The sequence below is a fragment of the Xyrauchen texanus genome, chromosome 5 (genome assembly GCF_025860055.1).
Source record: "Xyrauchen texanus isolate HMW12.3.18 chromosome 5, RBS_HiC_50CHRs, whole genome shotgun sequence".
Classification (NCBI taxonomy): Eukaryota; Metazoa; Chordata; class Actinopteri; order Cypriniformes; family Catostomidae; genus Xyrauchen; species Xyrauchen texanus.
In genome coordinates this window covers 50,406,504-50,431,296 of record NC_068280.1, presented here as the reverse complement: position 1 = coordinate 50,431,296, position 24,793 = coordinate 50,406,504, and the positions used below count along the sequence as shown (strand labels likewise).

The following is a 24,793-nucleotide window of genomic DNA, read 5'->3' as shown; positions in this document are numbered from 1 at the left end:
TGGTTTGCATGTAATCTGGATTACGCAATCAGATTACAAAAATAAATTATTTCTAATTGGGTTAAATTACATTTTTAAATATTTGTAAGCGGACTACGGTTACTTTTTTATCATTGTAACGACCTTCTCAAGGAGGACAGGGAAACTGGGGATCTGGCACAAGGTAAGTCTTTTAATGGTTCTTTATAATGTGCAACCATACACACACACACACACACACGTAAGCACAGGAACGCTGAGTTGCTGTACGTCCGTCTCCCTCTGCTCTGTGGCTGCTGGCTTTTTATCCGCTCTCCTCGCTCTACTGTAATTAGAGACAGGTGTTAGACATAATTTAGCTCAGGTGAGAGCGCCCTTACCGCTTTTCTCTCCCGTACGAGCGCTTGACCACGCCCCCGCTGCCACAATCATCTTATTCTTCCCCTGAAGCGCAATGTTCTCACAGATGAACATTTTGAGCATTTGCTCCTTTTAAGTTATACCAGTAAGATATGCACCTCAGCTAAGGTATAGTTGATGGACTATTACTAAGTAGTATGGCTTAAAAGTAAGTGTGTCTGCTAAGTAAAGTATGTAATCCGCCCAGCACTGTGGACAGGTCAAAATAGCTGGAGGTACTTGTAGTGTCTGTAAGCAGCCACTAGATGTTGCTGTTTTTGTTCATATGTTAAGACTGCGTTTGCAACTGTAGGTGCCTCTGAAAGAAGTTTAAAACAGAAGTATGATTCTGGCTCGGATGGTCTGGGTCCAGATTTTCCAATTAAATAAAAAGTTTCAGTTTTGAGCTTTTTACTTCTCAGGGGACATTTTTGCTCAATGGCTTTTAATCAACTGGTTTATGGGGATTTTTAGTGGATGTCTGAAGCAAGTTTCCCTCCAGTTCACGCAGGTGTCCTATAAGAGTAACCACAATGTTCATCACATTCACTATAAGCATGTTCCACTAACATTTGACAACCACAAAGTGTCTGAATACTTTTTGTCTTCATTTTAAAAACTAAATCTATAATTTTATTCAGTGTTCGAATTAAGTCAGAGCTCTCCATTCTGTGAATCCCAACCAAAAATGCACACAAAAATTCAATATATAGATTATAATGAGTCATTTTGATATTTAAAATGAGCTGCAATACATGAGTAAGGTGTTAGCCTCAAAATAAACTATAATTTTTTAGAATTGAATTAATGGTCACCATGGCTGAGATGCACAGTGTATTATAGAGCTATAAAAACAACATAGCTACATGTTAAAATTAGTAATATCAGAGAAAACAGTATGTAAACATTTTTTATATATATATAAACATTTTTTTTAAAACACAGGACATGATATAAGTTTGTTTTCCAATTCCAGACCCTGACCCCTCCAGATCAAGTACCACTTAATGGCTGACAAAGCCATTTGGTTTATAGACTTATTTTGGCATAAACATACAGACACCTTGTCTACACACCTTAAAATATCAACTAGCACTCTCCACAATACTATCCCAAAACATGCTTACTGGATCCATCAGAAGCTCACTATTATATCAGACAAATTACATTTGCAGGAAGCCAGATCACTGCTCACCCCACTCATTTAGCTCGGGCAGCGTGGTCTGCCGTGCCCACTGCAGCTGCCCACACGAAGAGTATTTTAAGAATGCTCTGGGCACGCTGGCTGCAGAATGGCATTCGTGTTCGCAAGCAACTTATGTTCAGGCCATACCACATTCCACTTTGTCCAAACAGTAGTTACAAAATGGGTTTGGGAAATTTTCAGTACAGAGCAAAAATGCAAAGGGCAGTGTTCCGGTTTGAAGGAATTCGTTCAATAAAATTTTGGCAAGACAGAACCATTTTAGGTGAACTATCCATTTAACGTTATGACAGTCACCTGGGCATGTCACTGCCAAAAGAGGAACACTGGTTTTAGCTGGTTTAAGCAGGTCTCTCTCTCTCTTTTTTTTTTTTTTTTTTGGGCATAACAAATTTCCAAAGCTTTTTAACTCTGGGGCATTTTTGGGCTGCTGCCTGCAATTTTTCATACTCAAATTTAAAAGCTCACTATTTACACATACTGTGGACTAATTGCCAAAAATTGGTCGCATTGTTTCAATAATTCCCCAAATGAAGAAAAAAAAAGGTTCTGTTCACTCCAAGTCTTGTTTTATTCCACTAGATGGCAACAAGTACTAGAAAAAATAACTTTTTCTCTTTCACCTTCCATCACAAAATGCCATTCTGAAATGTAGTTGCATTCGAATGCATTTGAGCCCTCACAGATGTGCTCGTACATAGACATTCAGTCTACTTTTCAGTTCACGCACCTCCCCCTTGTCTCCCGGTTTGTGTCAGGAAGAACCCAATTGTAGACAGAAATACTTCATTAAAGAAAATATAAAGAAAAACTGGCCATGAGAGGGAAAATCTAAAAATAAAAGAAAAAACAAATACAACAGAGAACTATTAATAAACCAACAAGGACCAAACATGAGAAATAAAACAGACTGAAACAAGAGGAAGAATCCAGCACAGGACAGAGCACACAAGGGAAATATAAAGAGGGAGAAATCAGGCAGGCAAATGAGAGGGGCAGTTAAGCTAATTAACAAAAAAATCACAGAAACGAAGGGGCGGGGCCATGGCATGAGACAGAAACAAAGAGAAACACATGGAGAAAACTGAATATCTCAAAATAACAAAAAACTATATTGTGTCTGGATCAAGACTAGACTGATGACAGGATCCTGACACCTCGTTTCATCAAATATCTCTGCTTCTAAGTGGACTAGAAGCTCAATCTCTATCTCTTTTCCTGCTGGATTGCATATTATGTTCTGGACATGTAAGATATAACATTGGATTACTCACACAAGCAAGCTCAAAGGCAAGTAAAAATGGCAATGTTTTTTTTTTTTTGAAAACTGTCTAAGGTAAAAGCAGATATAAAGTTATTGGCTACTTGGGGCTTACAGCAGCAGTGATCAGCGCATAAAAGAGGGTTGTATTAGATGTCTTAGAGATATCATTTAAATTTGTGATTCTTTTGAAAATCTTTCAAACTATGGCAAAATGAAAAATCAATACAGTCACATTCCCGGTAATCTTTTTATTACTTACTTGGTTTAATTAATCTGAATAATATTATTAATCTCTTACAATACAATGCAACAAAAGCGTTTTAGGTGCGCTACTCATTGGAAAAATAGCTACTCTATTTTGAAAATAGCTGAGGTACACTAACGCTAAGTTAGTAGCGTTGCTACTTTTAATTAAATACTCCCAACCACTGGTATTAACCAGAAATTTATTAGTTTGGACATGGCCTGGAATGGCCTCCACTGAAAGCAGACTCTATTGAAAATGCTCTTTAGTACAACATACTTTTATAAAATGGAGTGGTGGTGGTGTAGTGGTCTAAACCACATAACTGGTAAACTGGTAATCAGAAGGTCACTGGTTCAATCCCCACAGCCACCACCATTGTGTCCTTGAGCAAGGCACTTAACTCCAGGTTGCTCCGGGGGGATTGTCCCTGTAATAAGGGCTCTGTAAGTCGCTTTGGATAAAAGCATCTGCCAAATGCATAAAATGTAAAATGTAAATTAGTGAAAAACGTATTAGTGAACACATGGTCTACAATTTTGGTCATAACTAGCCACTTAACAGGTACAAACCTAAGGACGAGTTTAACCCTTCACCACATACACCACCCTCTAGATATCCTGCTTACCTTAACAGAAAGCCTAGGTCCGTTCCTCTGTGCATGCGCTACTGCATCTCTGACCAGCCCGTGCACTCCCAAAAGCACGTGTTCCAGGTCCTGCGCTCCGTGCATGCGCGTGGAAATGGTTTCTAACGAGCGCACAAACTCCCTCCAATGGGAATCGACCTCGGCCAAGCTGGCGAGACACCCTCTGACCACATTGAGGCAGTAGCCCATGCAGGGCTTGCTGGTGGTCAAGCCCTGGCAGTGCGGGCAGTAATTCATCCGTAGCAATCCACGTCTACATTCGCGACTAAGCTGAACATGGTCGGTAGTGTTGATGACCTCTACACCCAAGTGAAGAGCTTGCAGAAACACCCGGCCGGGCAATGAGGCGTGGGAGATATGCGCAGCAAGACGACCCGGGGCCCCGCCATAAGGTGCCAGGTCCCGACAGGCTGCACGGATGCATTCTGCATATGCAGGAGCAAAGAGGGAGCGACCTGGCTCGATCAGTCGTTCGTAAACGAGGGGGAAGAGGGCATCGAAAAAACGTTGCGAAGCTTCTTCTAGGCTGAGCTCGGAACCCAAAATGAAGAGACCAACGTCCGTGAAGAACTCGCCAACATAGGGTGCCGCGTGATTGGCCAGATCATGGTAGGTGTGTAGGAGGACAGCATGGGTGTGGTTTTCCGCCTGACGCACCAAATACTCGACAGTTTCTGGAGGAAAGAAACAACAAAGATTTGAGAGATTAAATACTTATTTGGAAACATTGCTCATTTGTTCATAACTTTGGTTCATGAAGTCAACATTCAAAATGAAACATATTTCCATGTGAAACAGAATATTCAGAGAAAACAATATAGGGCAACTAGACAGTTCAATTTTGTCAAGACAAACTTTTATGTTGCCTTGCCAAAGCCATGTCTGAAATCGTTTTAAACAGTTTTAAGTTTAAAGGTTGTACAGGCCATACAATCAGACAGACACAGAGACAGGAAGTCAGACAAACAAAGCATTACTAAGTGGTTGCGGCTGGTTGTTAGGCATTGTTATGGTGTTGTGGCTAGTTGTTAATGGATGGATGGATGGACGGACGGACGGAGTGGGAAAGAAATAAAGGCTTAAGAGTTTTGACAGTTTGAGTTTATAATCAAGGACATTCTATGAGAGAGTCTTGGCCCACTTGAAAATTCCATCAATGGAAATCTATGGAATTTGGGTGATTTTGATTGTCCAATTTGGAAAACCTGTAAGTCCAATCAATTAGAAAAGACATAGCAACTTGAGTCAGAACTGTCTGAAGGTCTGTGCCAAGTTTGCAGGATGTAGATTTAAATCTCTAGGATTTACAACTGATAATTTTGGTCTTGGTTTAGGGATTTTGGAAAAACCCTAAACCAAGTCTGTAGAATTACAGTATGTTGAATTGGTCAAGCCAACATAATAATGACTGAAGGTCACGTTTAAGAGCAACTTCACTTATCCCAACCATAATGCTTCTTTGTCGATCTGCCGTAATGTGTTATTATTGCAGTTACATTACATTACCATGCCTATATAGCTATATGGCTTTTATTTACTGTTTTATCTGATATGGGTGACATATTACATTTTAATGAAAGATTTTGGTCTCACTTTATATTACGTTTCTTTAACTTCTATGTACAAACATTAAAATACATGCAATACAATACAATGTATTCACTGTGTACCTACATGCTGTTCTGTAAAATTCTCAGAAGATTCTCATTTGCTGCTACTAAAGTTGAGGGACTGGTAGGTTTAGGGGTTAGGGTTTAGGGTAAAGTTTGGGGTAGGGTTAGGTTAACAGTGCAACTACAGATGTAATTAAATGTAGGTACTTTAAATGTAAGTACAATGCAACAGCACACATGTGTATGATAAATACATTGTAGCAAATGCTTAAGAACATATTAGTTAAAGATATTGTAGAATAATAATTTTTTAGATGGTATAATAATCATTCTTAGATATCAAAATACTTATATGAGTTTCTAGGCCTTTGTGTGAGCCAGGAGAGAGCATATGAGGTTACTAAAAGTGTTGATGCTGCAGAGAACACAAAGAATGGTATACAACCTTGAAATACAGGATGTACTTCTTTAATCAGTTATTATATGAATGGTGTCTTGTATTTTTGCAGCTGGTGTTTTGCTGTTTCTGTTAATTAGTAGTATTCTGACATATATCTTTGGTGTATTTCCTTTATGCTGACATGTATCTCTAAAATATATGGTGTATCTCATTAAAATACAGGATGCACTTCTTACGAAAATACTTTTAATAAGTTAGATATCTCTTATAAGATATGTTTCTGGCATGTTGTTTTACCTTGATGAGTTAAATATCTTTGGAGCTTGTATTTTCTTTCATTAATCAAATGATACTGTGTATGAACAAACAAGGCCGCCTCATTATGAGGGTACACTGAAATGTAGGGCAAAGGTAAAAGGTATGTGATGGGGACATGGCTGTTTGTATCATACACAGGTGTTTCTAAAATTGATGCACTTTTATCATGAACTATGACTTATGTCAAAAATAAGTGGAGTTACCAGTTGATGTATGTTTTTTAAAAAAATAATTAGATGGGGGACTTTCCACCAATATTTAATTAGTAAGGAAAATAGAACATATTGGTGGCGAAGGAAAGAGACAAGAGCAATTATTCTGTTGGTCAGAGATAATGGGCAAGAAGATAACAAAAAGGTATATAACTGAGAACTCAGGAGGATAGAGTCAGAACAATCAGCTGACTGGTCTCTTGTTTGTTGGTGATCAATAAACTACAACTTTGGCATCTGGAACTCAAGACTCTGAAAGTTTTCTTCAACTTAGAGAAACTCTTCGCAATATTCCACGACAAAGACACCTAATATGAAGTGGGTCCAATTTATTAGATGATTTTCTCAATTGTCATTAAATCAAAATGAAACTTGTTATGCATCTTTGCAACCATAATCTGAGCATATGTGCCAATTTTGCTGAATCATGATGATGTCTTTTTGGATTTCTTGGGTCATGTGGAGTCAGACGATACCAGTTTCATTCAAGGTCATCCATATTATCTGTCCACTTTTTTACATTTTGTCTTAAAACTTCGCTATCTTTGCAATGCCTTGTTGTATTTAAATGAAACTTTTTTTTTCATAGCTGACTAAAAAAAAGCTAAACGTTTTAAGTGCTAAGCAGGTTTGTCCTTTCATTTCTTTTTTCAATATACCTATGACATTTGAATAAAAATGTCATAAAATTTGTGTCATTCTTAAAATATCAAACGGCTCATTGCCCAACCTTTCCAAATGGGGCCCTGGTAGCATGCTTTTGAGTTGGAAAGACCACCAACAAAAATGAGTCCTTTCCCTTTGAAAGCAGCAGAGCAGAGAATGGCTTTTCTCGCCGACAAGTTAAATATGAAATGCTGTTTTATCTGTCTACAAAGAGATGTAAAAAGCTTCCTGAGTCCATAGAGAGCTAGGCATCAGAGCCGGCTGTGGTCTCCCTCTGCGATGAGTTCCCGCAGATAGAGAGAAATAAGTAGATAACAAGACAGAGAGAGAGAAAGAGCTTGAAGATACAAGCATGCAATGCCTTGAAGCACTTCCAATATCTCACTTAGAGCGGGTAGAGACTTTTTAATATTCTTTATCACTGTTTATGACGCCTAAATTCATCTTGCTGTATGTTCTAAACACACAGTACTAATTCAAATGTAATGTATACATAAGAGTGACTCAGCAAAAATCATGTTGGAAATGTGCATTGTGTTCTTAAGGACAGCTCTATTGTAATCAGAGTGGGCTTTATTCCTTGGGTTTTGTTCAGATCTATTGTTCTTGAGAAACAATCATGTAACTCACTGACTCAAGCAGTATATTTTTATAACTATAAACCAACTCATTGTCTTGCATACAGAGCCATTAAAATGATCCAATCAAATTTAAAGGGATCATCATAAGGAATATAATTTTCTTTTATCTTTATTATATTATGAAAAAACATTATATTATGTTACTTATAGAAGGCCTTTTATTGAAACTGAGAAGCAAAAACATCTCGTTCCAAACATAATAGTGTCAGACTTTTTTTTTTTTATCATATTCATAATCATATTGAATTATTTACCTTTGATTAAATTAAATGAACATTTTGTATTTAAAAATTTTGTTTTTATCTTTTCTTTTGGTAAATATGGAAGACAATCATAAGTTTAAAACTTATAAAGGTCAAAGAAGACAGACAGGGAGACAAAAGAAGGGACAGATAAGCAGATGCAGCCTGATGTCAGGTCAGCTTCACAGGACGTCCAATTTCCTGTTGCATTCTTTTGTCTGTGGACAGATCAAGGCGTGCAGAGTATGCAATATCCTCACCCTGCTTTTTTACAAGCCACTAGAATTACCTGAAGGAAAACAATCTGAAGGAAAACAGAGTCTCAATCTGCACATTTCGAAATCCTGCATCTCTTCGTTAAATCCACCAACATGAAGCAAAGTAGAAATTAAGGATGTGACCGAACAAGAAATACCTTATTCGGAAAGGCACGAATCTTATTGTAAAAATTCCTGATAAAATTATGGGAATTTCACCTGTTTTAGGCTATATTGATTTTATTTTTGTATTTTTTTTATACCTTTTTCTCCCCAATTTGGAATGCCCAATTCCTAATGCACTCTAAGTCCTCGTGGTGGCATAGTGACTCAATCCGAGTGGCGGAGGACAAATCTCAGTTGCCTCCGCGTCTGAGACCATCAATGCACGCATCTTATCACGTGGCTTGTTGAGCGTTACTGCTGAGACATAGTGCATGTGGAGACTTCACGCTATTCTCCACGGCATCCACGCACAACTCACCACGCACCCCACCAAGAGCGAACCACATTATAGTGACCACGGGGAGGTTACCCCATCTGACTCTACCCTCCCTAGCAACCGGGCCAATTCGGTTGCTTAGGAGACCTGGCTGGAGTCACCCAGCACACCCTGGATTCTAACTCGCGGGAGTGGTTGTAGCATAGTGGGCTAATAGACAGTTAAATAGCTGGTAAGCAGAAGGTTGCTGGTTCGATCCCCACAGCCACCACCATTGTGTCCTTGAGCAAGGCACTTAACTCCAGGTTGCTCCGGGGGGAATTGTCCCTGTAATTAGTGCACTGTAAGTCACTTTGGATAAAAGTGTCAGCCAAATGTATAAATGTAAACTCGCGACTCCAGGGGCGATAGTCAGCATCTTTACTCACTGAGCTAGCCAGGCCCCCTAAATTGATTTTATTTTAATTTCTTTTAATGTTTGAATTTGTATTAATTATTTATGCAAAATGTGTGCATGTATTTTCATATTTTGCTTGACACCTCCAGCCTCCAGAACAATGTGGTTATACATGCAGAGACAAACAAAACCCTGTTTCATGCAGAAATTAATATCCGAAATACCAGGAGAAACCAACGTTAACATCATATTCCACAGTTAATGTAGCCTACAAATTCAGCTTCATCTGGTAAGATTATAATATTATTATAAGATTATAATTTTAATTTCGCCATTAATTACATGCTATGCCGATTAATTCATTTAATTAATTAACACCAGACCAAAAATGGTTTGAGTATTTCTGTATCTGCTGATCTTCTGGGATTTTCACACACAACAGTCTCTAGAATTTACACTGAATGGTGCCAAAAACAAAAAAACATCCAGTGAGTGCCAGTTCTGTGGATGGAAATGTCTTGTTGATGAGAGAGGTCAACAGAGAATGGCCAGATTGGTTTGAACTGACAAAGTCTACAGTAACTCAGATAACCCCTCTGTACAATTGTGGAGAGAAGAATATTATATCAAGCCCACTAGAGGTATAAAGGTGGCAGGAGGCGGCAAATCAGGAGAGAGAGAGAGAGCTACAGGCAGCTGCCCTGCCCTGTGTTATATGTCTTTTGTTTTAAGTTAATAATTAAATTATTATTTATGTTGTCAAGCCGGTTCTCACCTCCCTCCTTTCCCTTATACCATTACATTGGTGCCGAAGCCAGGGAAGGAGTAGGTATAAGCCATAGTAGAGTCCATGCCACGACCATCCGACCCAAAGGAGCAGCGGCCAGCCCCCGGGGGACTGATGAGCCCGGCCGCTGGAAAGCGGAGGAACGACCGCCGACAGTAAAGGGAGGAGCGTTCCATTCACCAGGGGTCAGAGAACTTTCTCCGGTCCACCCAGGGAGGAGCGGCTGTTGTCTGCCAGAGGGTGGAGGAGTGGTAGAGGACCCAAGAATGGCGTGTCTGGGAACCGGACGAAGCATCAAAGTAATATTTAATTAAACAAAAAGACACAAACGGAAACAGGGCAGCTGCCTGTAGCTATCTCTCTCTCCCGAACTGCCACCTCCGGCCGCCTTTATACCTCTACTGTGCTTGATTAGCCTGATTAGGTTCAATTTCAACTGTTGTCCCCGGGTTGAGGTCACAACATGTACAATGTTTAAAAAGACATACCTACACTATCGAAGTAATTAAAAAAGAAAGAAAAACAAAATACATATACATAAACATTTTGCTACACACTCTAATTCCAAAAGGGGTTGCCATAAAACATTACTTTTGTCTGTATGAGAGCCGACTATATCATGTGCCAGTCATGGGTTGTGCAGTATGTGTGGGATGAAGGAGAGATGTGGAAATAAAGAGTGCAGTGGGGCAGAGAGAGAAATTTAGGAGGGGAAAAAAGGGTCATGGAGGGGTTGAGGGTGTGAACGAAGGAGATACTTTATAAAAATGGACTAATCATACAAAGGCAGCTAAATGCAGTTTCTAAAGCTACATAAAGTGAGATGTGACACTATTGAAATGGTCTTGCGTTGGCATACAGTACATGTATTTCATATTGTAACCGTAAGTCAGGACAGGAGTAGGGGAGCTTTCGAATATGTGCTTGTTCTGCTACTTGTTATCGGTGGCAGGTTATATTGGCAGGAGGAGGGACATTCTTATTTTAAAGAACATTTGATTGGAATACAATTATGCCCCATATGCAAGAAGAGTTGTAAATATTTCCAGAAGAGAAAGAACTTTATTCATGAAACACGAGCAGAACAAATCTGTGTGTAAATCATAAGTAAAACAGTTCTTACGTAATTTGTTCCATTCAATTCAAGAATGCATTAACATTTATGGTAATACTACTAGTATTATGGTAATAACACAGTACCATGATATTATACTATTTTTGGATATGGTTCCATGGTAATAGCATGGTGTTTTTTAAAGTATCTTACACTACCATTTATATAACACCATATTCATATACTATAATCATTCAACACTATGGGATATGGCAAAGTACCACCGTATTACCATGGTTCTTACAGATGGCTTTACTGTGTTTTTTGGACATGTATGAAGTATCATACTATTAAGCACATGAAATTGACATGTCTTTTTGGATATGTGCCATGGTAATACCATAGTATTCTTCATGATAATATGATAATCATTCAGTACCATGGTATAATCAAAGTACCATGACATTGCCTTCTTTTTGGACCTGGCACTATGGTAATACCATGGTATACTTTGAGGTACCTTAGATTCACATTTATATACCAATCATTCAGTACCATGGTACATAGCAAAGTGCCATGGCATTACCATGGTTCTTACAAATAGCTTTACCATGTTTTTTGGATATTGTACAGTACCATATCATACTGTAATTCTGGTAATATCATAGTATTATTTTAAGGGTCTTGCATTTCCATTTGTATGCCATTATATGTATCACTCAGTACCCATGTATAATCCAAGTACCATGGTATTACCATGTTTTTGGACATTGTACTATGGTAATACCATGGTATACTCTGAGGTACCTTACATTTCCATTTATATAACATGGTTAATAATTATGGTTATTGTTCAGTACCAAGGTATAATCCAAGTACCATGCTATTACCATGTTTTTTTACAGGGTTAAAGTGTCATACAGTACCATTTATTTACATGGAATTGGCATTATTTTTTGGACATGTACTATGGTAATACCATAGTATTATTTTAAGTACTTTACCCTATCATTAAATACCATAGCATATGAATATGGTAATCATTCAGTTCCATTGTATAAACAAAGTAACATGGTATTGCCATTTATGTTTTTTACATGGTGCTATAGTAATACCTTATTATAATTTTTTTAAGTATCTTTCATTACCATTTATATACCATGGCATATGAATATGGCAATTATTCAATTCCATGGTATAGAGCAAAGTACCATGTTTTTAGAGGGGGTTTTGTTTTTACCATATTTTGGGGGCTATCTTACATTACCAATTAGAAGCCATGACATTTCCATGGATGGATTTGTGGACTCCTACCATGGTAATCCCATGGTTTTCTTTAACTTATAACACCTTTGTGTAAGAATATGATCATCATTTTGAACTATGGTATATTTTGAAGTACCATAGTATTACAATGGCTTCTTAGGAATGGCAGCACAACAGTATTTGAAGATCTTTACAGTACCATTTAAGAACAATTGCATACTATATATCTAAATAACAGCAGCTGCTGTCTGATCCCATCAGTGAACCATGTAGTGAAGTCATAGTACTTTGTAATTCACAAGTCATCTGTGATAATCCTCATTAAAAAAATCACTAATAAATACAACTGTGATTCTAGACATAAGAACATCCTCTACAAACCTAGACCTTCATGTACTTTAATTACCTTTCCTGCAGAACCACACCAACAATAGTCCATCAGTACACACCAACATATAAGAAGCACTCCGGAGCTTTGCTGGCAAAAGATCTACGAGCTGAATGATTATTTTGAGTAGAAAATCCAGGACAATAGGATTCTCTAAACTCCTCCACACTAGTAACCCTTTTCTTGAGCTTATGGCGGGTTACAATCAAGCAACCAAAGATAAACAGAGCGAGAAACTCGAGTGTCAAGCAGTGATTTGTGTGAGAGGATTATGGCATTTGATATGCCATAATGTTCAGTCAACGACTGTGGTTTCCACCACAGTTAGATTAGACACAGCTCATTAGGGGTTGGTTGGTTGGATGAGGGAGGTCGCCAAAGATTTTTACCATTGGAGCATTAATGAGTCTTTTTTGCTAAATTACAAAAAGACTTTTCAGAGTATGTGTATCTCTGTCCATTGCCTACAATGTAGTCTTCATCAGCTAGCCAGTGAGGTCTATATTATCAAGAGAGAGCTATCTGTTAGCATTACCATTCATCAACAACATGATCACAGGCAATCGACATGTTGCAACCAAATGTTCTGGTACCGTAAAATCAAAATCATACTGGGCTGCATTGCATGCTTAAGTTGATCGTAGAGACCACTGGCGCCAATGTTTTCTATGATCTACTTAGGCTTACGATGCTTTTTAATCAATGCCCTGCAGACTTACGGACAAGCAGCATCTCCCATCCATTCAGACGTTGCATTTTTGCTCTTAATAACATTTTACTCCACTGACGGTTAGGTTAAGGGTTGGGGTTCTGCTTGGGGATAGGCGGTAGAGTTAATAAAAATGCATTCCTATTGACTGTATTACATCATTTATAACTGAAAATACCACACGCTTTTGGCACCACCATTTGGACATTTCCCTTGGGAACTAGAGCTTACAAGTGCCCATACTGTAAATTCAACAACACTTCCAGCTTCGGCCACTGGGGGCAGTAAGCCACAATTACAGTAAGCACAGATCATTTACAGCAGCAGAACTGTCAACCACTTTACCATTTCCAGAAACTAGGGTAATGCCATCATACTCTACAAAACATTCTTCATTATTAACGTAACTTTTCCATTGTGTCTGTCCTCCTCTATCATTCCCCTGAGGCAAAATATTAGCATGATAGCAGAAAGTTTAAGGTCTTCAACAGTTGCCCTGGAGCCTGGCTGACAGCTCCAACATTTTCTGCTGATGCCTTTAAGAGGGAACACCTCAGGGAACCCCCCAAAGAATTCTGGATTAGATCAAACCAAATCATGACAAAGTGCTAAATCATCAGAACTGTGATTAAGTCAGTGTCAGTGTGTGGTGGGTAAAGCCTTGGCATTTCCTTCTTTCTGAGTACAAGGAGCACAGGAAATGGGAACAAAGAAAGGAGAAGGAAGATATTTGGTGTCACCTCAGATTGGAACCATATGGGATTGGGATGCAAAAAAACAGAAGTCTATGAGAAACCCATAAGAAGCGCTGTGGTGCACTGAAATGTAGCAATTTCAACATTACCCCATCTCAAACTTGGATATCACATGGGTATTTTTTTATTTCCAACTGAGTAAGCCCACTGGGAACCATGAAGAGTGCCACAGCTATTTACTGAATAGCATTCCATGTCTTTCTGTGCAGGGCCATAATAGGAGCTGGCACCAAGAGGCATATCACTAACCATCCCAACTGAGAAACTGGTGTTTGCCAAATTTGAACAATTAAGATATTCTGTAAATCTAAATTTTGAGTCTGCCTTTGAGCTTTGAGGTCATCTAGTGTACTCCTAAAAGTTAGCACATAAACTTTATTCAATATTTCAGTCGCACCAAGATTTTGTGGCACTTTTTCTTGATTATTGCAGCCCAGAATGACTTCGAAGCGACTTTTCTTTTTTTTTTTTTTTTTTAGTTTTTTGTGGTATTTTGCAGTGAAAACTCACAAATAATTATAGTTTTCTTGTGTAATTTGTGCAAAATTAGTGCATAATAGCTGAAAAACCCAAAAATACTAAATACAAAAATCCCACATATTTGAGGAGAAATCTGTGATATGGCAAGTACGAGTTCAATGGAATTATTTTTATATAAAAATCTTCTGCCTTAGATAAAGCAAATACATTTTGGTATGGTTGAAATGATAGACCAAAAATGTATCTGTAAACAAAAAACACTAATTAGGCCTAATTGTGATCATTTGATAATTTGTCAAGCTTTTCGAGAATTTGTTTTGCCACTGTTTAAGGTGCCATATGTAACAATTTCCATGTACTATTCGCCTTTTTTTGCCAATGTGTGAACGGCTTGTAACACAACTTAAAAAATGAGTCCTTCCCGGTCTTCCTAGGTTGCCTATTAAAGCCTGTAGACCAGGGGTGTCAAACTCAGTTCCTGGAGGGCCGCAGCCCTGCAGAGTTTAGTTCCAGCCCTGCTCCAAAATGCCTCCTTGTAATCTTCAAGCACTCCTGAAGACCATGATTAGCTGCTTCAGGTGCGTTTAATTAGGGTTGGAGCTAAACACTGCTGGACTGTTTAGCTCAAACCGCTTTTGTGGGAAAATCCAAAGAATGTGACGTCTATGCATGCTCCCGAGAGCCTTGCCACCATGCTTCTCTTCGGCTATTCAACAGCGACAACAAACTGCAACACTAGGTAATGTTATCTAAGACATGGAATCCAGCAAACATCCGGCTCCCAGCACAACACTGACTCCTACACAAACTCAGAGAAAGCCAAAAAAATAAAAAATAAACATTAATCTACTAAATCCCGTCTGGCAAAGTATTAACGTATTCGTGGTCGAGCGAAAACTACAGTGAACATCGGCAGGGCATTTGATTCCTGGAGGGACCTTCGTTCGGTTTTGGGGATCAAAACCTGAACCTGAATTGGAGTTCTTCTTATTGGACAGGTAAGATTACATAACAGCAAAGGATGCGAAATATAGTGCCATAAGGATTGATCTGTCATTTTAGCTAACTTGATCATGCCTGCACAGTCATAATCAATGTTAATCTGTAATTATTCAGCAAGGTAAACTACAATAACACGTGAAATGAATGCTAGACAATGTTCAAGATAATGCAAAAAGACCCAATCATTGGTGTAATCTAACTTGCTTATACAGAAAATATATACAATCTGTTATTATAAAACAATAGCGCATCGATATATCAAAATGACAGTTGTGATGGAATTGCATCAATACTGAATTGTGTCAATACATATATAATATACAGTCTATTTTATAAACAGCTACTGTCATCATCCACCAAATTTAGCTAACAGCTATTGCTAAAGCTGGCTAGCTCGCTAACATAGTCTATCGTATAAATGCAGTCAATATATCATGCTAAGAAAAGTGATTACTTCAAACTACTGTCTCGCATAGCCAGACCTATATCCACACTTTGTTTTAGCCCTGTTCCAGCACTGGGGGTGGCTGTGGCTCAGGTGGTAGAGTGGGTTGGCCACTAATCACAGGGTTGGCGGTTTGATTCCTGGTTCACATGGCTCCACATGCCGAAGTGTCCTTGGGCAAGACACTGAACCCCAAGTTGCTCCCAATGGCAGGCTAGTGCCTTGCATGGCAGCTTTGCCGTCATTGGTGTGTGAATGGGATACAGTGTAAAGGGCTTTGGTAACCGCTAAGGTTAAAAAAGACGCTATATAAGTGCAGACCATTTACCATTTTTATTCACTTGAGAGTCAAATATATTATAAAGTCTCAAAGTCTGTAGTAAAACAATAATAACTGTGTAATTTTAATTATGCTAGTACCTCATCTGACAGCATGATGTCGGTGTATCACGTTCACGTTAACGTCTCTTTGTACGTTACATCATTGTTTTGGTCGATGCTCACATCCCTATGTAGTGTGCGTGTGATCACATGCACGAGCAACAGTTAGCTGGCTGCAGTTCACATAACGGCAACAGGTGTCATTAATAACAAGGGTTTCTGAATCTTACTTACTGCACCTTTAAATGTGCAGGACGCGACCGGACAATCTCAGATTCACAGTTTATGTGGAAACAAATGTGCAGAAATTATTCAAAATTGCAACCGTACATAAAGAGAGTGGTTGAGCATTCATTCTTGCGATCCCAACATCCTGGAAGGATTGTTGAGAGTCTCTCTCTTCCAAGCAAATGGACTGAAAATATTGATGACTCATCTTGTTCATTGGGGCGTACACACATTTTTATACAATCAAATGCTCTTTAGAATAAGAGTGTTCCTCCCCGATCCCACCTGCCACCAACTAGCATTTGAAATGAGCAAATCATGGTTCATTTAACGTAAACTAAAGGCTGGATGTATGTATATTGTTCAAAAAATGAAACTCCCAAAAACCCTCCAGTAAATATGTTTAAGATGTTGACGGATGAGCTCCAGTGTTCTGTATCTTGCATTTGTGTAAGAAGAAAACAACACTGCAGCATAGACGCAACTCATTACCTGTAGAGACAGTGCTTGCAAATTAGCCATCTGCTTGGCATAAAACTGCTTGGGTGCTTGTAGTTGTGCCTCTTAATGGCAGAGATACATTGTAGCAAGTGCTTTTTATCTTCTAATGCATACACATCCAATGCAGAAGTGAATCCTTACAGGTGGCTTTTACTAGAAGAACAATACATCAACGGCAGATGCCCATATGAATACTACATGCTGCCCTAAAGCATTGTACAGCAGATAAAGGGCATGACCACAGCAAAGACTGACAACATCTTTACGCCAAGCTGCAGACAGTTGACATGATGTTTGTAAGGCCTTGCAACCAGGTAGGTTGGTGCTTTCTTACAAAGCATGACACCAAAATATTGCATTCAAAGGACATATTCAAAGATATTGTAAATACTAATGTACACATGCAATAAAAATTGTCTTTTTTTAACTCTGAAAACCATCCATTACTGGTTAAATAGACTATTGAAGGACTAAATATGAATAAAATATATTTTTTTCAATAAAATGTTTTATCATATGTATTTATGCACCAAACATTATACTGACATTTAAAAAAGGGAAATTGTAAAACTTTTTTTCCCTCAGATATCCCTCAAAAGCCTGTTCTATCATACTTGACACATGGATTTCAAAGGGGGGTTTTCCCATAAAATGATATACAAAATTTTAACCAAGCACAAGCTGCTTATATTCAGCAAATACTCTTTTTAAAATATCAGTAACAATATTATCATTACTGTCACTTTTACTTTATTGAAATCAGCAAAGATTTCACCTAAAAAAAAAAAAATAAAATGAGTGCATGCAATACAAAAGCAGAGATTTTTGGATAGTATATATATATATATATATATATATGTGTGTGTGTTGTTTTTTTTTTCATCAAGAAATTCACATAAACATCCACCAGGTAGCAGCAGACATCAAGTACACTGCAGACAACAGGATTTTTGGCTACATTTTTATTATGTTTAAAATAGTCATTACTATCAAATTTGATACAGGCGGCATTCTAGGCTTAAAATAGTCATTTTCCTGCAGCTCCTGAATGTTTATGGATCAGGTGATATGCTAAAAAAAATATTTTTGTTCCCTCATATTTAATTCTAAGCCTAATTTATATCATCACAAAATATGAGTTTATGCTGATTTAAATTTATGGCCTTAATTCATTGGGAATTAATTTTAATTAATGAATCATATTTTACAAAAAAAGGCAACACAAAGTGTCTGTGACCTCATAATAGGGCTCGGTATTGATACAGATTTCTTAATTCGATTCAGATTCACAAGCACCCGATTTTAATTCCGATTTAAATTAGATTCTATATGGATTCACATAGGTTTATTTCGGTTACAATGTCCATTTTGCTTACATAAAAAAGGCATTCTGTCTTAGACAATGCTGTTAATTATAAAGGGATATTTTAACCTTAAAGGTAATCCCACTAAGCACAATTTGAAAATACAAATTTTGCAAGTCATATTTACATACATTTTTCATATTATTGGTCACATTTTAGCTTTTGAAAATTATAAAAAATTCGGTGTATTCTATCAATAAATGTCCTAGCCCGGCCCTGGTCCGAGATGCTCAGACCCTAGACCGGCCCTGGTCCGAGACGCTCAGGCCCTAGCCCAGCCCATGTCCGAGATGCTCAGACCCTAGCCTGGCCCTGGTCCGAGACGTTCAGGCCCTAGCCCGGCCCTGGTCCGAGACACTCAGGCCCTAGCCCAGCCCATGTCCGAGATGCTCAGACCCTAGCCTGGCCCTGGTCCGAGACGTTCAGGCCCTAGCCCGGCCCTGGTCCGAGACACTCTGGCCCTAGCCCGGCCCTGGCCCAAGACGCTCAGGCCCTAGCCCGGCCCTAGTCCGAGATGCTCACGCCCTAGCTCAGCCCTGGTCCGACATGCTCAGACCCTAGCCCAGCCCTGGTCCGAGATGTTCAGGCCCTAGCCTAGCCCTGGTCCAAGAACATGGCCATTCTTGTTTCCAATAGTTTCCAACAGTTAGACTAATGAAAATAAAGTCCAATCGAATGAAAAACAAGACAGTCTCCTAGTCTTAACATGGCTACAGCCAGAATAACAGTCTCTTACAGAGCATCGTGGAGAAAAAGCACAGCATCCACAGTGGAAGGTTTCAATCCAGTCCTCCTTTCTTCTATAACTCTTCCAGCTGCGCTGAAGGCACGCTCGCTGCAACTGCTGCTGGCGGAGACACTAAACACTGTGCGAGCCAGGCTTGACAGTCGCAGTAGCATGGACTCATGTTGTTTCCACCAGGGCAGCACATCTCATCCATCACCTTCCATGTTGGGAATGCTGTACTTCATCGTTATCTTCCTCCTGCTTCCTCAAACTCGGCCAGAGCTCTCTTCTTTGCTGCGTGGCCCGCAGCAACAGGTGCAGGCACAGCTGTGCCCGCCGCTGCATGAATCATAATTATTAGTTAGGCCAAGACCAAGTAGGCTATGATTAATACAATAATTTAGAGGCCACTGGTGAATTTTCTCTTTATGTTCTCCATTGCACGTGAGGTGAATCGTGGGTCAGTGGGAAACCTGTGTGCATGTGGGTGAGCAGACTGTGTCATGCATGTCACAGAGGTTATAAAACATCTTTCTAAGTTTGTTTTACATCATCAACTTCTCATAGTTTCTTTTAATTAATGAATGTCTAAAACATAAAAAGGAGGAGGAGCCTAAAACAGGCCCGATGCCCAGCCCACGTGTGAACTATGATGTGAAAATTGGCCCGAAGCCCAGCTCTAGGGGTGTAAATAAGTCAGGGTCCGGAGGGCTCGGGCTGCATTGCAGGGAGCAAGTAGTGACTCACCTCAACCCGGGTAGTGGAGGACGAATCTCAGTTGCCTCCACATCTGAGACTGTCAATCCATGCATCTTATCACGTGGCTTGTAAAGCACGTTACCGCGGAGACGTAGCGCGTGTGGAGGCTTCATGCTATTCTCCGCGGCATCCACGCACAGCTCACCAGGTGCCCCACCGAGAGCAAGAACCACATATTATAGCAACCACGAGGAGGATACCCCATGCGACTCTACCTTCCCTAGCAACCGAGCCAATTTGGTTGCTTAGGAGACCTGGCTGGAGTCACACAGCACACCTGGATTTGAACTCGTGACTCCAGGGGTGGTAGTCAGCGTCAGTACTCGCTGAGCTACACAGGCCCACGTGCATGCCGTCTTTAGCACATCCATGCTATGTGTGATTTTGAATTAAATGTTACTTTTTTTGTTGTTTTAAATTATAAAAAGGGCTTCTTAATTTCAAATAAAAGAGGCTATTCAATGGCAAATTTATTGCATGGATATCTTTAGTCTTTGGACACTCGGAACAAACCAAAAGTCAAACCAAACTTTTACTTTTACTCTCAAAATGCAGTGAAATGATCTCGGTGCTAAACTTCTTCACCACTACACAACTCAATCACTGGCGAGTGAAATCTGAAAGTCCAAAGTACATCATGATGCATCAAAAAAATCGATATATTAACCCAGTCCTACCTCATAATGTTGAAAAAATACCCCTAAAAAAATAAAATATTGCCCTATAATAAAAAAGTATCATTTCTGATTCTGCGTTAGCCAAATAGTTGTTTTGAGGTGTTTATAGAAGATTACCAAGACAAATAACATGCACAGAAATGTGCAGGACGCACATTAAGAAAGTAAACAGAAGCTACAAAAGACAGACAGGCTTTGTTATGACTTTTCTTTTTCCGACAACTTGTTTTACATCATTTAATATACAGAACTCGAGGCAAACACTTTCACATACGCATACACGTCCTCCAACATTCAATTAGTCATACTGAAGAACTACCCTGTCGGAGACGCATTGTCCTCCCAGCTGTTTTTCTGACATCTTTGTCCATCATTGCACAATCACGAATGCATTTCATTCTATTTGGTCCGGCTGCTCCCTGTCGTATGAATCTGCTGGGCTGCTAAAAGGCTTTTCCTGACCCCATTCTCATCCCTTCCCCCTCATAATTGTAGCATTACTCATTTTCAATAATTCTAAGTAATCCAGTTAGGCATGACAGCATATTATTTAATGCAGCTATGAGGCATGGCACAGCATTGCTCGCAGGGTTAGCATGAGTTTCTGTGGTGGTCTGGAATGCTTAAGCTGGGGGACGACACTAGAACGTAGAATAGCTATGTTTATGTATGAGCGATTGAGGATATCTAATTAGCTTGGCGAGAACCACTTCTCTGTGAACACAGGTCCAAGGATAAATAGGATTAGTTAATTTCTTGACAAAGTTTTGTTCCCTATGGTAAATTTAAAGGGATAGTTCACCCAAAAATGAAAATGCTGTCATAATTTATTCACCCTCATGTCATTCCAAACATGTCTAACGTTTTTTTCTTACCTGGATATCACATCTTTTTTTCCATACAATTACTATACTTCTATAATAATTTTAGGGTGATTTTTTTTTTGTCATTATTAGAGACAGTTCCTATATCACTATATGTTTCCGATATTTGAAATCATTCTTTAAAAAATCTTATTTTATGATCCACAGACAAAAGAAAGTCATTTGGTTTGGGAGTGACATGAGGATGAAAAAAAATACTTTTACGATTTTATTGCACTACAAACAAATGACCAATGTCATTTTTATGTGTTACATAATGTATTAAACAATGGTAGCCTTATAATGCATTACTATGGATACCTTTGTAATTTAATAAAAATGCAGGCCTCATAGAAAGGTTTACCAATATGGCCTCTAAATAGTATGAAAATATGAGGTCACCAAATGTGGCCATGTGGCTTCACATCCTACTGGCAGTGGCAAGCTTATATGGCACACGTGAGTAGAGTTTACGGTGGTTTGATTAACGAGGCGTCACTGAAGGTGGCTTCTGTAATCCCCTCGCCTGAAACCAGAGCTCTAGTGTGAACTAAAAGGGGCTTTGCAAGGCCCGCTATGTTTGTTTGATTTGGACGAACACTTGTTCGCTGGCAGATGTTGTGTTTGCTTCTCACTCAAGAGCTTGACTACAGAAGGGACGCTGTTGGCACAGAGCTTCCTTCACTATCTATGTAAATATCAGCACCAATGGCTGGGAATACCCAATCTCAAACGGATAGTTCACACAAAAGTAAAAAAATAAAAAAATAATAAAAATATGTATTGACCTCTAATTGCTTTAATAATGCTTTAATTGTGCTGTTGGTCACTTTTGGATATGTGTGTAGATTCTTCAAAAATGTCCATGTTTATGTTCCACTGAAGAAATAAGAGCATACATGTTTGGAATGGCATGAGGGAGATTTAATAATGGCCAACTGTTCAGTTTTGGGTGAACTATTTGTTTAAATGAAGTGCAAAAAGCGTTTTTGAGGAGAAAAACCGTGAAATTCACGTGTCTGATGATGAAATGCTGGTACCTTTTACCGCTATTGAGTGCAGTGAATGGTGTATGTGATGCTGTTTTTATAAGGGCTGGGGTTACGTCTGGGACAGCCTCTTTCATAAGTTGTGTACTATCAGTGTTTGATTTATATGGGGCGTGAATTGGAATAAGTGAGGCTGTGGGCAAAGCAAAGAAATGATTCAACTCCTTGTAGGGCCCCTAGGATCACATTTTAGTGCTACAGAGTTCACTTTGACAAAAGGTTTGAGTGTGAAGATTAAAAACATTTATAATGCATTGCAGATCACTTTAGGGGGAATGAATATGTACTAATTGAAAAATCTTTTGACTTAAGTTAGCAATCACATAGCATACAACTAAAACACCCTAACAACCACATAGCAACACACTAAATACCACAAAAACACTCATTAACCACATAACAACTCTCTAGATACCACTAAGAACACCCTAGCAACCAAAAAGAGAGGCAGTAAATACAGCTAAAACACAACAATCACATAGCAACACATTAAATATCACTAAAAACACCCTAGCAACCACATAGCAATGCAATAAATACCACTAAAACGCCCAGCATCCAAATAGCAATGTTCAAAATACAACTAAAACACCCATCAACCACATTGCAAAGCACTAAATACAACAAACACCTCCAAAAACCACATAGCAATGTACTAAATACCACTAAGAACACCTTAGCAACCACACAGCAACACACTAAATACCACTTAAAACACCCATCAACTACATAGCAAAACATTAGATACAACTAAGAACACCCCAGAAACCACATACCAAAGCACAAAATACCACTAGGACACCCAGTTACCAAATAGCAATACTCTAAATACCACTGAAACACTCCGCAATACAAAATAACAATGCACTAATGCAACTAAAATGTCACTGTTAAGGTGAGTCCACTGGTTTGTTCTAGTTTGTGATTACATGTTCTATCTGTTGGATTCAGGTGCCACTGGCTCGCGTTATCAGCGTTGCCTTGGAAGCACTGATTGTTTCCAAAGTAATGCTGATCATTCCAGCTTGCTGTGCATGTGCAGCACCTGATTGCCATTAGTTCCTTGGCTATATCTACCTCACTCTGTTTTGTGTTCGCAGCTTGCTTGCTTGCTTGATTGTTTGTTTGAGTCCTCTTGCTTTAGCACTCTCTCCCTCTGCCCTAGTATCATATTCTGTTTATTGGTTACCAGTCTGCGCTGTGTGCACCGGGATTATGATTACCATTCTGCCCGTTGCCTTGCCTCCTTTGACCCTCCTCCTGAGTTTCTCCTCAGCGATATATCACTGCACTGGAACTGCTCTGCACATGACCACTACGCACACAAGCCTTCGAACATACTACTCCACTCCCTTAGTTGCTCATCCCTGACTATCATTACCCATTCTACAGAGCCGCTCACCCTCATCACAGGTAACCACACTGAGCTACTCTCCATTCTGCTGGTCTACTCTCCCTCTGCACTGGTGGTACTAGGGCATCCTTGGTTGATAACACACAATCCACATTTTGACTGGTTAACCGAGTCTCTCCTATTGTCTTAACTCTGCTGTCTCTCCTGTCAAGTCTTGTGTTTCTTTTCAGGATGAACCAGCGGATTTATCCGGTGTACCCATGGCATACCATTATCTGGGGGCGGTGTTCAGTTGGTCCCGTGCTGTGACCCTTCCTCCTCATCATCCATATGATTGCGCAATCGATCTACACACTGGGACTTCTCCACGAGGTCAGTTGTATTTGCTCTCTGCTCCCGAGAGGGAGGCCATGAATAAATATATTACTGATTCCCTGGCAGCCGGTCTCATCTGCCATTCCTCTTCCCCTGTAGGGGCAGGGTTCTTCTTCGTGGATAAGGATGGCACGCTTAGACCCTGTATTGATTATCGAGGGCTGAATAATATGTGAAGAATCGCTATCCTTTACCATTGATGTCTTCAGCTTTAGACATGGTTGGTCGATTGGTTTTTGATTTATTTAGATGATATTCTGATCTTCTCCCAGAATTTCGAGGACAATGTCCAGCACGTCAGGCAGGTGCCAAAGCGACTTTTAAGTTAAGGTGGAGAAGTGTGTTTTTCATGCACAATCAGTTCAGTTCCTGGGTTTCATCGTCTTGTCTCGTCCGAGGGAGTGTGCTTGGACCCTGTTAAAGTCAAAGCAGTTTCTGATTAGCCAACCCCAGACTCTTGAAAGTCTTTGCAAAGCTTTCTGGGGTTTGCTAATTTAAAGACATCTCGCTGCACCGTTGACAGATCGCACATCCACCCATACTAAGTTCTGTTGACCTTCGCAGGCAGAAGCTGTGTTTTCCAAATTGAAAAAAAGGTTTACTAACGCTCCCATTATTAATACTCCTGACCCTTCACATCAGTTTGTGGTGGAGGTGGATGTGTCAGAGGCTGGGGTAGGTGCTGTCCATTAAGCTAGGGAG

The 24,793-nt window shown here is 39.4% G+C and overlaps 1 protein-coding gene across 1 annotated transcript in view; it reads right to left on the bottom strand.

The window, feature by feature from the left end:
* Positions 1 to 24,793, bottom strand: part of gpc5a (glypican 5a) — a 237,687-nt gene that overhangs the window by 167,312 nt on the left and 45,582 nt on the right. The window contains exon 3 of the mRNA XM_052127089.1: positions 3,719 to 4,413. Within this exon, the coding sequence (XP_051983049.1) occupies positions 3,719 to 4,413 (695 nt within the window). The remainder of the gene's footprint in view (positions 1 to 3,718; positions 4,414 to 24,793) is intronic.